Source organism: Mugil cephalus, chromosome 11 (genome assembly GCF_022458985.1).
Source record: "Mugil cephalus isolate CIBA_MC_2020 chromosome 11, CIBA_Mcephalus_1.1, whole genome shotgun sequence".
Lineage (NCBI taxonomy): Eukaryota > Metazoa > Chordata > Actinopteri > Mugiliformes > Mugilidae > Mugil > Mugil cephalus.
The window spans coordinates 23,783,972-23,798,920 of record NC_061780.1 but is presented as its reverse complement, the minus strand read 5'-3'; the positions used below and the strand labels follow the sequence as shown (position 1 = coordinate 23,798,920).

The window sequence follows — 14,949 nt, the reverse complement described above, 5'->3', positions numbered from 1 at the left end:
TGTATTCACACTTGGTGGTCTGTACCCAAAATCTAGTTTCTTCGGCTCTTTTGATGGCTGTGTATCATGCTCCTTGCAGGTTATCATACTCTCTTGGACATGGAAGCTTTTGATAATGGTAGTTTTGAAATATAAGATGTGACACACAAAAAATTAGAATATTATTTTGCCAGATAGTCTGGCAAAGTTATGTGCATGGCTTTATATTTCTAGCAGTCTGACTGCTCTCTGCTTCATTACTTACACTTCTTCGTGATTTCATATATTTCAGACCTTTGCTCGTCTTTGTGTGGTTCTTTTATTGATATAGGTGGCACATACGTAAATTAGTTAGGAGAGGGTTTGCAATATCGCCATACCAATCTGGATTTTTAAAGATCTGTAATTGATTCATAAAAATCCTAGAAATCTTGCTGCATTCGTGTCAGTGCTGGTTTCACACACAAATCTCAGATTTAAGATGAGTCCAGTTGTAATGGAGATCCAAAACCAGACACGAGCTGCAGCCTTGAGAGCGCTATCGGACCTGAATTGGACCTGATTGAAAAAGTAAAACGATAGAGAAGTGCTACACTGAAGTAAAGCTGTATGCAAGATGTAACAAGTAGAGGTAAAATACTGTGGACATACCACAAACCTGTGAACCCTCCTCTATTATAAGTACACCCTTAAACCTTAACAGTGTGATTTTATTTGTCAACTTGTAGTTTAATAGTTTAATTCATTGGGGGTGGGTATTGGCAAGGACTTCACGATACGTATCACGATACTTGAGTCACGATACGATACATTATTGCAATATTCTACATAGTTCTCTGAGAAATTTTAAATGCAGCTTAAAATACACAGTGTGTATATGTACATCAGATGATAATAATAATTAACTGGACCAATTGAGCCAAAAAACAAGATTAATCCAAATGATCCATTTCCAATTCAGAAGCTAAAGTATCGGGATATATTCCCATATCGATGCTTTTTCCTGTTTTTCCTGTATTTAATCTTCAAGACGGGGCTTCTTATTAGAGAGCACAAATGACCTTTTATTTAGATCAGAACCCATTCTCTCTGAGCTGCTCTGTAAAATGTATCCTTGTGTAAATTGTGCTGTTATTGGCAGCAGCGTCATGTGGTAGATTCCTTGGAGGGATGACATCCCGTGGACCTCCTCGGTGGCCGTATCCGTCTCTGCTCATGTGGAATAATGCAGTCTGGTCACTTCCTTGTGTGTAGTAATGTTCTCTTCTGGACTCTGTGTGAGACTTCCAGCCAGGCTCCGTCATTGGCTGAAGAGGAAGTAAAAGTTTGTCTGTCTCAGCAGACGCCTTTCCATGCCGCTGCACTCGTAATCTTTTTTTTTTTTTCTTTCTCCCCCACCCTTTTCTTTTAGAGAAGGAACTCACTGCAGTGCAGATTAATCAGAGGGATTTAATTAACTTGGCCCCAGCACACACATCAGACCTGGAGACAAGACAGGCTATAAACTCAGCCAATTATCTCCTGCTCGAGGTGTGGGAATGGGGTGGGGGTGGATGGGTGGAAGGGACTCCCTCATGTCCTGGTCCCCTCATGCTCGTGTCCACCCACCCTGAAAGACACAAAGCGTATTTGATCACTCCTCCTTCTCACCTTAACTTTCTTCACCTGGACATAAAATAGCTTTGGGGACGAGCTGCTGCAGCTCCAGATGCAGCTGCTGGGTTTGGATGATTACTCCAGTCCTCCCTGCAGAATGTGGCACCAGGACCCGATCTTATCAGTTATAGAAATGCGGTTTTTCGAAGATTGCGGCGGCACATTCGCTCAGGAGGCGGTCTACTATTTTAATGCATCAGAATGAATAAATAAACAGTTACAGTATTAGCAGCGATGTCCCAATCAAGATTTGTCGCGCCCCGATCCCATCGATCTTTTAATATTAAGATCTGAGTCCGGATCCGATCTTAAATTATATTAGAAAAAGTCCTCTCCTGCAGATTCATAAAGGCTTTTCTTATCTTACTCATTCTCCTGGATCACATGTAAGTTCAGTCAGAGCTTGGCTTGGAACTTGGAGACTTTTACAGCTGTTGTAAAACAAATAATTCTTTGGCGAGTGCACATTTTCGTGCATTTGTGCGAGGCGTGATTAAGGCGCTCCTATTTCACCTGGCAACAACAAATGCTATTTTCTGATTGGCTGATTTGTCCCTGATATTTTCTGATCAGTCTCTGATTGGAGCAGAGCAGCCTGCCTCCACCTCATCCATTCATGGATTACTAATCTCTTTTAAAGTCTGTGTGCGGCGAGTTTTATCGTTTATTGGTGAACTTATTGAAATACGTGTGTCTTACGTTCAGTGTGTGAGATTTGAGAGGCCTGGTTCAATAAACAGGGCTGTTAAAGCTAACGTAGCTCATCCCTTGGCTTCATAACACCTGTGTTCTCCCTTCTCCGTAAACTCCATAAACCCTCTCCGGAGAATCTTTTTTCCTTGACTCTGTATGAAGGAGTCTATTCTCTTCTTTTAAACAATAGGTTCATTTTTTGTTGTTGCAGTGCAGCCTTTGCTTGTTTATACTCAATATAAGAACTAACACTACGAAGAACTAAGTTGTTTTGACCTCACAAGTAACATGGTTTTGTTTTATGGCAGACCTAAAATAAATAGCTACAAAAGATGAACATGAATTTTAGTTTGAAGTAACATTAGCTCAGGATATCTCTAAATGAACCGATATTGAATCAGACTGATATGTGAGACCCAGCCCTAGAGTGAGTAGAAATTACAGGTATATAAGTTAGTTATAGTGTCAGCATCGTCAAACTCATTTTATTTTATTTTATTTTAAAAACCAGGTTGTCAGTTGTTTACCGTGTGCAGTTTTACTGGGCGTCTTTGTATGCATGACTAGGTCTGTGTGTGTGTGTGTGTGTGTGTGTGTGTGTGTGTGTGTGTTTCTGCTGATTCAAAGTATTGCACATCACCTTCGAGTCTCCTTGCTCGGGAGGCAAGGCCAAAAAGCAGCTGCCTGTCAACATCTCTCAAGCCAAAGATACCAGATACTGGTGTGTGTGTGTGTGTGTGTGCGTGTGTGTGTGTTTGTGTAATGCTTTTCTTGTCAGTGTATAAATAAAAGCCTCACATGTGAAAACTGCGACAGTGATCCTCCCCAAACCCGGAAAAGGCAATCCAGGGCTTTGTCTGGTTTGTCTGTAGGTGTGCTAATCTTTGCATCTTCACTTACCACCTTAAATACTCTTTGTTTTGTTTTTTACAACCAAAATCAGCCCCCATATTAAAATTTCCAGGTGGATGAATGTTGGGGCGGATGGACGGGTCAGAGAAGCACATTGAGTAAATGTAATGCTGTTTGCAACCAACAAACCCTTAACCTCATCACACTCACAGGTTTAACAACAGCAATAACAATGTAAAATGGGTAATGCTTTTGCTATATAGGTCTGTGGATTACTAACACTGATCAGGCATAACATTATGACCACTGGCAGGAGAAGGTGACCAACAACATTCATGGAGAAGTAAATAAATTGACCATTTTGCGACAATACAACGTTCTGCTTGGGAACTTTTGGACCTGGCATTCATTCATGTTGCACATTCATTGGCCTGGCCTCTAAATTCACTAGATCCCAAACTGATCAAGTATCTGTGGGATGATCCACAGAGGAGGACCCTCCCCTCAACCATATGCACCCAAAGCCCCTAAGACCTACACATTATTAGGAAGGTGGTCTTAATGTTATGGATGATCGGTTTATGTGGGTGGTCCTTTGGGGTCAGCCCTGAAGTGTACTGAGATAATCACTATTAAAGTGGCAGCAGTGTTGATTCCCTTGAGTTCAGCAGAAAATCTGAGGAAAAGAATCAGAAACTGAACTGACGTTGACGTAAATGTCGTCCCGTGTTTTTGACCCACGAATGACCCAGTTAGGAAGTGAGCTCTCAACAAATAAATCCGACGGGGGAATCGTTCTTTTCTTCTTTCATTTTCACGTGTTGACAGCTCTCGTCAAAGGCCGCGCACACCACAGATCCGCAAACACAACACCCCCAAACCGAAGTGTGTGTAATGATTTGACTTTGTGTCCGTTTATTTTCAGAACATGGATAAGACACAGCTCCCGTCTGTGACGCTGATCGTGGGCTGTGGAGTGTCTTCACTGACGTTGCTGCTACTCATCATCATCTATGTGTCTGTCTGGAGGTGAGAGAATGTAGCGCTGCTCGACACGACCATGTCGATCACAGAGTGCGATTCTACCCACTGAGGCGACGGTTTAATTTTTACAAAGTCTTAAAAATACTGAATTTGATTTAAGGTTTGCAACATTAAGATTATAAACAACAACTCTTAACGGTTTGATCCTCTTATATAAATTGCTGTACATTCTGTTGACATAAAAATTTCAAAGCCTTTGACGTTGAACGCGAAGCCAAATCTTCTGTTTAACTCTCGACCCAACACCCATGAGCTTTTTTGAACAAAGTAGCTTTGATGCCTAAAAACTAAACATAACTTAACAGGGAGTGACGATGAAACTTGCAATTAGGTTCTATGTTCACTACAAAGGAACAGAAATGAAAAACATAAATAAGAGAAAGCTGTGTAGAAACAGAACATCTGGTCATCAGATGTGATTATTATCCACTTGTTATTGTTATTGGTGTTATTTTCTGACTTTAATCGTATAAGTAACATTATGCTGGTCATCCACATCATGGTAGATCCAAACAAAGGCAACTAAAACAAAGTTCAATAAGGAGAAGTCAAGAAGGTACAGAATTCAGATTTATTGAGGAAACATGGACATGAACGGTAAAAGAGGTGAATCCAGAGAGAAGCAGTAGATATGGACAAGATCCACTGGACTCTAGAGGATGTCGGTGGTGGAGAAGAAGGATTTGGTAGTTGGTTGAAGGAGACCTCAGGTGAAGACTCATAGGACGACCATCGAGAGGTCTAAGCCTCACTCGTCTTTGTATGAGCATCTTAAATCTTTATACTCACGTTCCTCATTGAGGGAACAGTGACATTAAGTCCGCTTCGTGAAATAATTCACATTATATTGTGGTGCAGATGGCGTATTTTTAGTAGCACATGATGATTTGTGCAGACTTTAAGTGTGGTCAATGCTTCTCTAAATAAATAAACAATAAATAATCTGACAGCTTTGTACGTAAAACCCTCTTTAATACTTGAGAAAATACTTCTGGAGGTATCTTAATTCTAAATGTTTGTAACCAATAAGTTTTATCCTTTAAGCACTAAAACAAGACCATCTTGTCAGTTTTACTGCTCGTTGAGCGTCAGATGTAGATTTATTAATGTAAGATTTGAAGCAAATTCAGTAGTTTATAGAATTAAACTTTATTTTTGTTCTGAAGACGCATATAAGAGTTGTTAAAGTCCATATTGCCCAACCTTAATTTGCATTTTTCCAGTGTGAAAAGCACATAAAAAATGCACATACCATACAAACAGATGGATGGATAGAGCCACAGAGCCCGTCTTCTGTATCAGTTCATCGTGCTGTGAGCTCGCTTCCTCCCCAGCTCATCACAGCCTAGAACAATAGTCTGGTAGAACATGTCCAGCAGCTTCCTGCAGATATTAAACGACCTCAGCCTCCTGAGGAAATGGAGACGACTCTGACCTTTTTTGTTTGTGATCCAGCTATTGACCCAGGTGCTTATAGGTCTGAGGCACCTCTGCACACTCCATGTTGATGGTTACAGGCTGCAGGTGGGGTCTGGACCTCCAGAAATCCACCATCATCTCCTTGGTTTTAGCTGCACTGACCAGAAGGTGGTTGGTTCTGCACCATGAGACACAGTTGTTGACTAGATTCTTGTTCTCCTGCTCATCTCTGATAGAACATCACAGTTACAGTGTCGTCTGAGAACTTCTGCATGTGGCTTGACTCTGTGTTAGAGTTGCAAATCGCTAAAACTGAAGCTAGTTTCACTCTTGGTAAAGGTTTCTCTCGTCTCTCTGCAGGTACATTCGGTCGGAGCGCTCGGTGATCCTCATTAACTTCTGCCTCTCCATCATCTCTTCCAACGCCCTTATTCTCATCGGACAGACGCAGACAAGGAACAAAGTAAGAACCGACCTCTTCGGCGCGGCCGCGGCGATGCACTTTAACGATAATCAAAGTTATTCATTTGTCTGTTTTTCTCCAGGTCTTATGTACTCTGATTGCTGCATTCCTCCATTTCTTCTTCCTGTCGTCGTTCTGCTGGGTGCTGACGGAGGCGTGGCAGTCGTACATGGCGGTGACGGGTCGCCTCCGAAACCGCATCATACGCAAGCGTTTCCTGTGCCTTGGCTGGGGTGGGCCTTCACTCTCTTATCCAGCGTCTTTCTCTGTTTTTCCCCCCTACACATGCTAAAATCAGTTTTTTTATTTTCCTCCCAGGTCTCCCTGCTCTAGTTGTGGCGATCTCTGTGGGATTCACCAAGGCAAAGGGATATGGAACACCGAGCTAGTGAGTGTTTTCCTTTTCCTCATGGTCACTGTGCAGCTCCTCTTCTTTAACTATTCATGCCGGGATATTAGAAATGGCTGCAGGTTTGTGTTTGCAGTATAATTAACCTATCTGCTCCTCTTGTCTCATCCATCTTTTACCATCCTCATTATTGTCTTCTCGCCTCTTTACAACCCTCCGCATTCCTCCCCCTTTTTCCTCGCCTCACGTCCCTCCCCCATCTTCGTTTTTTTCTAATTATATCTCTCAACATCTGTATTTCCCTGCTTTTTTCTCTCCCGTAGCTGCTGGCTGTCTCTGGAAGGAGGTCTTCTCTATGCATTCGTCGGACCCGCCGCCGCTGTAGTCTTGGTATTTCTTCTTTCCTCTTTAGTCTGTGTTTGCTCGCTCTCAAAAGCTCTGCACTAGATCCAAAATAGCGAGTGCCCCCGTCGTGTAAGTGTTCCTTTTTTAAAAAGCAGAACTTAATGTGTATCCATCAAAGGATTTATAATTGTAGCAGATGATTAGTTAATTATTTATTTAGCCATGACTGACACTACAATAAAATTTTGTAAGATATTATTATATAAATAGTGCAAAAATAGTGCATCATTGTGTCGGTTTAAATAAATAAGAGCCCACATCTCCTCCTTTCCTTATCTCACCTCATACGTTCATCCCCTACCTCTTTTTATTTCCTTCCCCATTTTCCTCACTCTCTTTTCTTTCCTTTTTTCCTATTCACTTAATCTTCTACCTTGCCTTCATTCTTTTCTTTCCTGCCAATATTACTTCCACCTCTTGGTTCCTGCTTTGATTGCTGATATTTCCCTTTTCTTTACCCTTCACCCCCTCTTCCGCCCCCACTATTCAATATATTGCTTTCTTCCCCATTTGCTCTGTGATTTTTTGCCTTATTAACCGACCTCATTTTCTCCTTTTCTTTCTCTACTTTCTCGGTTTCTTCCTCACTCATCCTTTTTTCTTGCATTTTTTTTTTCATTTTCTCATTACACACGGCTTCCCCCAAGTTTTCTTTTTTAATTGTTTTTATTTACTTCTTCTAAACTTCCCAAATTCTTTATTTTTTTTGCCTTTCTAACTTTGCGTGAGGGTCTGGGTGCTGAACGAATACATTTTAGTGTGGTATTTATATTGATATCACAGTGCAATTAATAATAACAATAATAATAATAATAATAATAGTTAATTAAGTCAGTCTGTCTTTTACAACACAGACATCAATAATTAGTTAAATAGAAGCTTTTGATTGAATGGCAGACATTAACCCTTTAACATCTTAACCTCAAAATGTCCGTCTGGGCTCTTTTTGCTTGTTTTAACTTTTAAAATGGTCCAAAAATATCCTGTGAGTAAGTACATTTGGAGAGTTTTACAGAATACCTGAAACTTTCGATATCAGTCAGTATTTTACTAATCTACTGCACATTATAAGAGTCTAATAATCCTCTGGGGGAGCCGCAAGTGAAATTACTGTAATGACATGATATTAGTTGCAACGTCTGAGCTTTCAGAAATTGTTGGAATTTTTCCAATAGTGTAAACCGTGACGTAATTACATTAATCCAAAGTGTGCAGTAGATGTTAAAGGGTTAAACTCATTATAAGGAAACCTCAGCTATAATTCTGGCCCTTTAAGAAGGCAGTTAGGAATCTGCACCACCAGGCCTTTTAAATGCTTCATATGGTTCATATGGTATTGTAAATGTTCAACCAGCGCTTTGTTTGATTAAGGCAGCCTTATATAAACTATAAAAATCATGCAGAGGTTATTTCCTATTCAACTGTCATCTAACTCGCATTCAGCCTAAACCGGAGCTAAATCACAGACAAACAGTAAATCCATTAACCACAGATTCACCTCACAGTTCCTATTTTTATTTATGTATTTATTTATTTGTAGCTCAAGCTGGTTCTCTAATAAAGACCTATTGCTGCTCTTGGCCCAGGTCATTCTGCTCCAGCGCTACCAGAGTGGTTTGGAAGAGTTATTTTTGTGTGACTGTGAATCCGCGAACAAGTAAATCTGTGGGAGTTACTAGAGTCTACAGCACAGGTGTCAAACATATGGCCTGACGCGGCAAAGAGTCCAATCTGAATTTGCCAAAAATTACATTGAAGGTGTTAACTGCAATTTTTTGCATAAAATGAACTACTATTCCAAGGGTTCACACAATTTTAGCAATAACACAACATAACACAAAACAGAGACCTAGAATTAAAAAAGAAATGTCCAGTTTATTTATAGCGTATTAACTTGGGCTGTATGTGGCTCTCGAGTTAATGAGTCAAACTTCCTCATCATCAAACATCGTTTCGAGTGTTTTTGTTTTTTTACATCTCATGCTATTTTTGGTGCCAGTCACTAACATTTAAAATGCAGTGCAGAGCTTACAGTAAGTACAGTGACTCATTGATGCGCATGCTGCTGTCATCTTAGCGTCAGGGTGAACATCATCGTCATCATCTCTGGTTTGCCCTCCATGTTTATCATGACCAGACACTAGTGCTGCATGTTCAGAAACAAACAAATCTGTTTTTGCTCTTCTTTAATCTTGTCCCTCTTCTCTCTTCGACAGGTTAACATGGTTATTGGGATTCTCGTTTTTAACAAACTGGTGTCCAAAGACGGCATTACTGATATGAAACTAAAGGAGAGGGCGGGGTATGCCTTATACCACACATCCATTTTACACAGTGACCTCTAACCAGCTGATGGCTCGGATAGGGGCTGAGGCTACTGTAGTGATTGGCCTGAAATTACACTGTAGGCCATAATTGGACGTGGTGGCAAATTGGTTGAAGACGACTCTAAATCTTTATTGTTATTCTGAAACCAGACACCAAAAGGAAATGAATGTTAAAACGTAGCCTGTTCTCTTTTTTTTATTTTTACAGACTGCAATCACTGCTTCTGACTTTGAACTAAATTCAGGTCAGAACATTGGTTCAAAGAACAAACAAAAAAATGAGATTGAAGGCCGCCTGGTTATTGGTCCTGCACAGACTGAGCAAGACGATGACCCATCTCATTGCTTCCTTTTAAGTTTCAAAAGTGTTGCATTTTCCTCCAGCTGCTCTTCGTTTGCAGGTGTTGCTCTTGATGTAAAATTCTGTAAATCCATCCATGTCCTTTTTTTCTCCTGTTTGGTTGATTCTAGTAAAGGGAAGCAAGGCTTTAAAACGGATTACTTAAGGCGCTAACTTCACCAGTCTAGCCATGGGTTCTTTTGGTTATGATAGCACTGATTCATCCAAGTCAATGCTGATATTTTAAGTTCATCTGATTGTCATTGACTATTTACATCAATTACTTTTGAGGGCGTTGTGTCGTCTTAACTTAAATAAAAAAGTAATCATGGTAGATGTAGTGTTTAAAGAAGAGCAAATCCAATACAGCAATTTAGTAGTATAGCATGCAGATGATATTTATATTTTCTTTAAGAAACACTCCAGCATTTTGATAAATAACGTTTGGTATTATAGCAGAAGAACCAGAGGCTTGAGGGAAAATATACCTTCCAATATACCTCCCTCACTTACTTTTTTCTCTTACATGTTAGAGCTTTCTGCATTGACCAATTCTGGCTACTGCACTTTAGTTAAAGTTTGTAGGCTTGGATTTTTGCAGGACCACTTTGAAATTCTATACATTAACTTCAGCTAGAAGCTGTAATAAAGGTTTCCCTCCTTGAGAAATACCTGCAGAATAAGACAAGATCTGTACAACTTTGAATTACGAGCACAGGGCTAGATATTGCAGTTTATTTAACAGGGTTTATTTCCCAATTGTCTCTGGGTTTAATGCATTTAGCAACAGTTGCACTCTTGGACTCTAGAAAAACACTCGGATTTAAGTGACTATCTATCTAAGTAACAGTATTTAACAAGTTAATGTGGCACTTTGGATTCGCTAGAAGCTGCAGATGCTGATGTTTTGCTTTAAATTCTTACCAAAAATTGCATCGGTCCCCTCAGCGACTCATTAATTTTTCTCACGAACAAGTGACCGAGCCTTAATTGATGCAAATAAGGAATGAGAAGGGTATGAGATGAAAAGGGGTGGAGGGGATGGGATGGAATGAGAAGAGTCAGGAGGGGGATGAAAAGATTAGGAGGGGATGGAATGGGAAGGGTCAGAGGGGATGGAATAAAAAGATTAGGAGGGGATGGGATGAAAAGAGTAGGAGGGGTTGGAATGTAAAGATTAGCAGGGGATGGGATGAAAAGGGTCAAAGGTGAGTGGATGAAAAGGGTAGGAGGGAATAGAATGAAAAGTGTCAGAGGGGATGGGATGAAATGTGGTCAAGGGGTTGGAATGTAAAGATTAGGAGGGGATGGGATGAAAAGGGTCAGAGGTGAGTGGATGAAAAGATTAGGAGGGGATAGAATGAAAAGGGTCAAAGGGGATGGGATGAAAAGAGTAGGACAGGATGGGATGAAATGCGGTCAAGGGGTTGGAGGGGATGGGATGAAAGGAGCCAGAGGGGATGGGATGAAGGTAAGGGATGGAAAATACTAGAGGATGGATGAAAAGGATGAATATGAGAAATAGGAGGAACCCAGGTTTTGAGACTTAGTCACATTACATCTCTGTAATGAAAGGTGGACCAAAGAAAAGAGAAGAATGGGGTTTTAGTGGTTGAGAACGGAGGTGAACAGAGAGAAAGGTTAGCATGGGAAATACAACAGTCTAGTTACCAAACTTAAGTCATAATAAGTTTGCAAACTAAACAAACATGATTTACAATATGCTGGAGTATTTCTTTATTATAACTACAACCGCTAAAAGAACCCAGAAAACATGTCACAATATATTTGTGTAGTTTTTTAAAGAAATATTTATATTCAAAGAGTGGCATTTGTCACTTGCCGTACCTACGGCTGCCAAAAAAAAAAAAAAAAAATCCATTTGCCAAACCCCTTAGAGCTCTCAAGCCCTCTGCTCCCCTTTACCCTGCAGGCTGTTCTGTCTCCATCGGCATTGTTGGTGCATTCAAATGTTATTTTCTTTCTCTCTCTGAAAAGATGTTTGCTTTCTTCAATGATCTCTCTGTTCAACTGTACCTGTTTTTGCTGTCTGAAATGTCATGTTTGAGTTTGCACAGAATCCCCTCTCTCTCACTCAGGGCTCTCCAATCAGGAACACATCAGTCTCAGAAGCCCCCTCCCATGTCATCAGTGATTGGGTAAAAAAATACCTGCCCATCCCACCCTCCTCTTAATGTATGGCTACCAGCCCTACCCATCGCCAAACCTGCCGAATCCTCTAGCAAGCCCCCTTCTGATTGGCTTACTCTTACTTCCTGCCTATTCCCTTTACTATTTCACTATCTCCAGTTTATGCTTCCTCCTGTTAGCTGGCTAGAAAATAACACAGTACTGCCTCCGATTAGGACAATTTCTGGAATGCTTTTAGAGACCCCATCACTTTTCAGTAACACATTCTAGCTGCAGCACAGTAATATTAATATTTTATTTTATTAACTTTGAATGGTGTGCATGTGAGCTAGTACGGTAGTCATGATTGCATCTTTGCATTTTGTGTTCTGCAAGTGATTAAAAAAAAAAGCAGACTGTCTGGTGGTAAGAAAAATAATATCTGACAATCAGTTCTAAGCTGTTTACTTTTAGATAGAGCAATCTGAATTTTCAGTCCTCCTACTAGGTGTAATGGAGCTTTTAACTATGTATTTATGTGACAAGTGGCACTGATTGGAAAGAAACCATCACAAATGGTCTCAGTCAGAAAATCGTCTCTGGTTTTTGAATGTGATTATTCTCTAGCTGTCCAACATTAATATGTATTCAGTTCAGTTCAGATGACTTGATTTTTCTTAAAGGCACAATTTAAACACAGCAACCCTAGTATATGTACTGAGGACATCTGGATGGCACATACCGAGATGCCACACCCTTCATTCCTATGAACCTTGTTCACTGTACTCCTCAGCTAAGATGCCCCATTAGACTACTTAACAGATTTATATGTTGTGGCCCATAGAGCATTTTCACTAGAGTCCTTCTAAAGCAGATTCCACCGGCTGAATAGTTTCCTGTTAAATACTCATATTAGAATGTCCAGTATGTCCGGTATATTAGATAAAAATTGCCCTATACCAGAGCGACCTTCCAGTCCAGTCCAGTACTCCTCCTCAGGGTTTGCCTCTCAACCGACCTCTGCATCCATTCACCATTTGGTCCGGTGTTCGTACACAGCCTATATGGTCCGTACCGGCCCTGCTGTCGAAAGTGTGACTCCATTATCCAAGTGGTCTCTACTGAGTAAGCAGACATTAGCTCACAGATGTAGTCGTTTGTAGACCAGACTAAAAGGTCAAACAGTACATATAAAATCTCCCATCTGCGGCAGGTAGCCAAGAACATAAAAACTGATGAGCTTCTCTGTGATGGGGGACGCCTCCCTTTTACCACATGTTGTTCAAGGGTCTGTTATTTTATTCTGAACCACATGTTACTGAACAGCTGAAGTACTAGTGTTGGGTTTGTTAACTAGGGTTCAGTTGCTTGACTGAAAAGTCAAAGTCAGCTATTGTCAGTTTCTTCACAAGTACCAGACTTAGAAGAATGTGGTGGAAATAGTCTGAAAGATCGCACTGTGGACACATAATAATCATACAATACTGAAGGAGTTAAAGTATTAGAGTATATTATAAGTACAATAGCAGACCAGTGTACCTCAACACACTAAGGAAGATCTTAAAAGTACAATAAGTTTGTCCTGTGATTGGGTGGCTGCCCAAAGTTAAGAATACACATGACCACTAGGCGTAAGTGCTCATGAAGATGACCATAACGTTACATCCATAACTAAACCACAATCCTATAACAATGTGTCACACAACAATAGAAGACCTCTTTCTTTGACATCAAAGACCTAGACAGTGTCTCTTTTTACATCACTCTTAGGCACTCATGTCCAGCAAATCACCAGAAGGAAATAGTAATTACCTCAACAGAAACACTGTCTTTGTGGTTAACAATAACACAGTAAGAAGGACAAACAACAAACTGTTTTCAATCAGTGATCAACTAGTAACTTCACTTCCACAAAATGAATCGAAAAAAAGGCCCAACAGATAAAGACAGACGTTACACTAAAGTGCTCAGCAGATGAAGATGATTAGTATTAAAAGAGCAATAAAATAAAATAGAGTTTACAACGTATATGTAGATAAAGCAGCAAAAAGTTTTTTGAAAATGAGCATAATTGTAAAATGGTGTTGATGTTTTGCCACCTCTGCACCTCTGAGTGTGATTTTCACTACCTCACCTTCTTGCAAGTTTTTTCTCAATTCTTAGTTATCATTTATGTACGAGGATGTGTTGAGTCAGTGTCAGGCCTGAGAAATATCACGGAGGACATTCACATTAGACCAGACCATCAGACAGAGTTAACCATTTCCCTTCTACTTGCTATGACCTGGTCATATTTTGATCATTATGTCACATATTGATGTTAAAGGTTTGGGGTGAGCAGATCTCTCATCCATCAGCTTGACTTGAATCATCTTTCAACTCTTGAGCTCTTTGCTAGATATCTGTCCTATAGCCTGTCATCATCTAATCCCCTGTTGGGAGCATCTTAGGCAAGAAGGTGGAGATGTTTGTTTGCAACCAGGAGATGTAAATAACATTGATCATCTTGTGGCAATTCAGTGTTCTTCTGGGAAACTTTTGGACCTGACATTCGTGTGGTTGTTATTTAGACCTGTAGCACCCACCTAGACCAGACCAGACCAGACCAGGCACCCCCGACCCCATAGTAATGACACACAAAAACGCTTTAGGAACTACTAAAAAAAAAAAAAAAAAAAAAAACATAACAAGGTGTTGACCTGACCTCACAATTCACTTGAACCGAAACTGATCAAGTACCCATAGGATAATCCACAGAGGACCCTCCCTTCAACCCATAGGACCCAGAGACCCCCACATTGTGTTTGCATCCACCACAGGACACCCTCAGAAAGTCCATGTCCATTCCCTGATGAGTCATAACTGTTTTGGACGTACAAGGGAGACCTATGGAATAATAAGAAGATGGTTATAATGTTGTGGCTGATCAGTGAATGTTATAGGTGGCAAGGCTTTTTTTTTTGACCCAAACCTTGATCCCTTTTTTAAACTCTATCAAAGATTTGTAGAATACTTCCAGAAACAATGGTCCAAAAACTTTGACTTCCACCACCAATGATCCCTCCACCTGTGAACGTGGACGTTGTCTTTCTATTACCTTCCCAGGGTCCAAATTTGTTAAATCTCGTCATATCTTTTACCGTATGCCCCTATTAGAGTCGCTGACAGTCGGCCAGTGATGTATTTTGCATGTGTTGAAATGTGTGTCCCAATTCTTGGCACGGAGCGGCACATCAGAGATAGAACCATCACAACAAGCTTAGTCTCTGCTTTGACAAAAGCTTTGAAAAGA

The 14,949-nt window shown here is 40.5% G+C and overlaps 1 protein-coding gene across 12 annotated transcripts in view; it reads left to right on the top strand.

The window, feature by feature from the left end:
• Positions 1-14,949, top strand: part of adgrb1a (adhesion G protein-coupled receptor B1a) — a 160,671-nt gene that overhangs the window by 124,449 nt on the left and 21,273 nt on the right. For 10 of the 12 annotated variants that reach the window (XM_047598667.1, XM_047598666.1, XM_047598679.1 and 7 more), the window contains 6 exons: positions 4,106-4,209; positions 6,004-6,106; positions 6,189-6,339; positions 6,425-6,494; positions 6,779-6,845; positions 9,077-9,162. In XM_047598667.1, coding sequence (XP_047454623.1) covers positions 4,106-4,209; positions 6,004-6,106; positions 6,189-6,339; positions 6,425-6,494; positions 6,779-6,845; positions 9,077-9,162 — 581 coding nt within the window. Of the gene's footprint in view, positions 1-4,105; positions 4,210-6,003; positions 6,107-6,188; positions 6,340-6,424; positions 6,495-6,778; positions 6,846-9,076; positions 9,163-11,626; positions 11,687-14,949 lie in introns of all 12 variants that reach the window. The other 2 variants (XM_047598673.1, XM_047598672.1) reach the window with 1 other exon arrangement.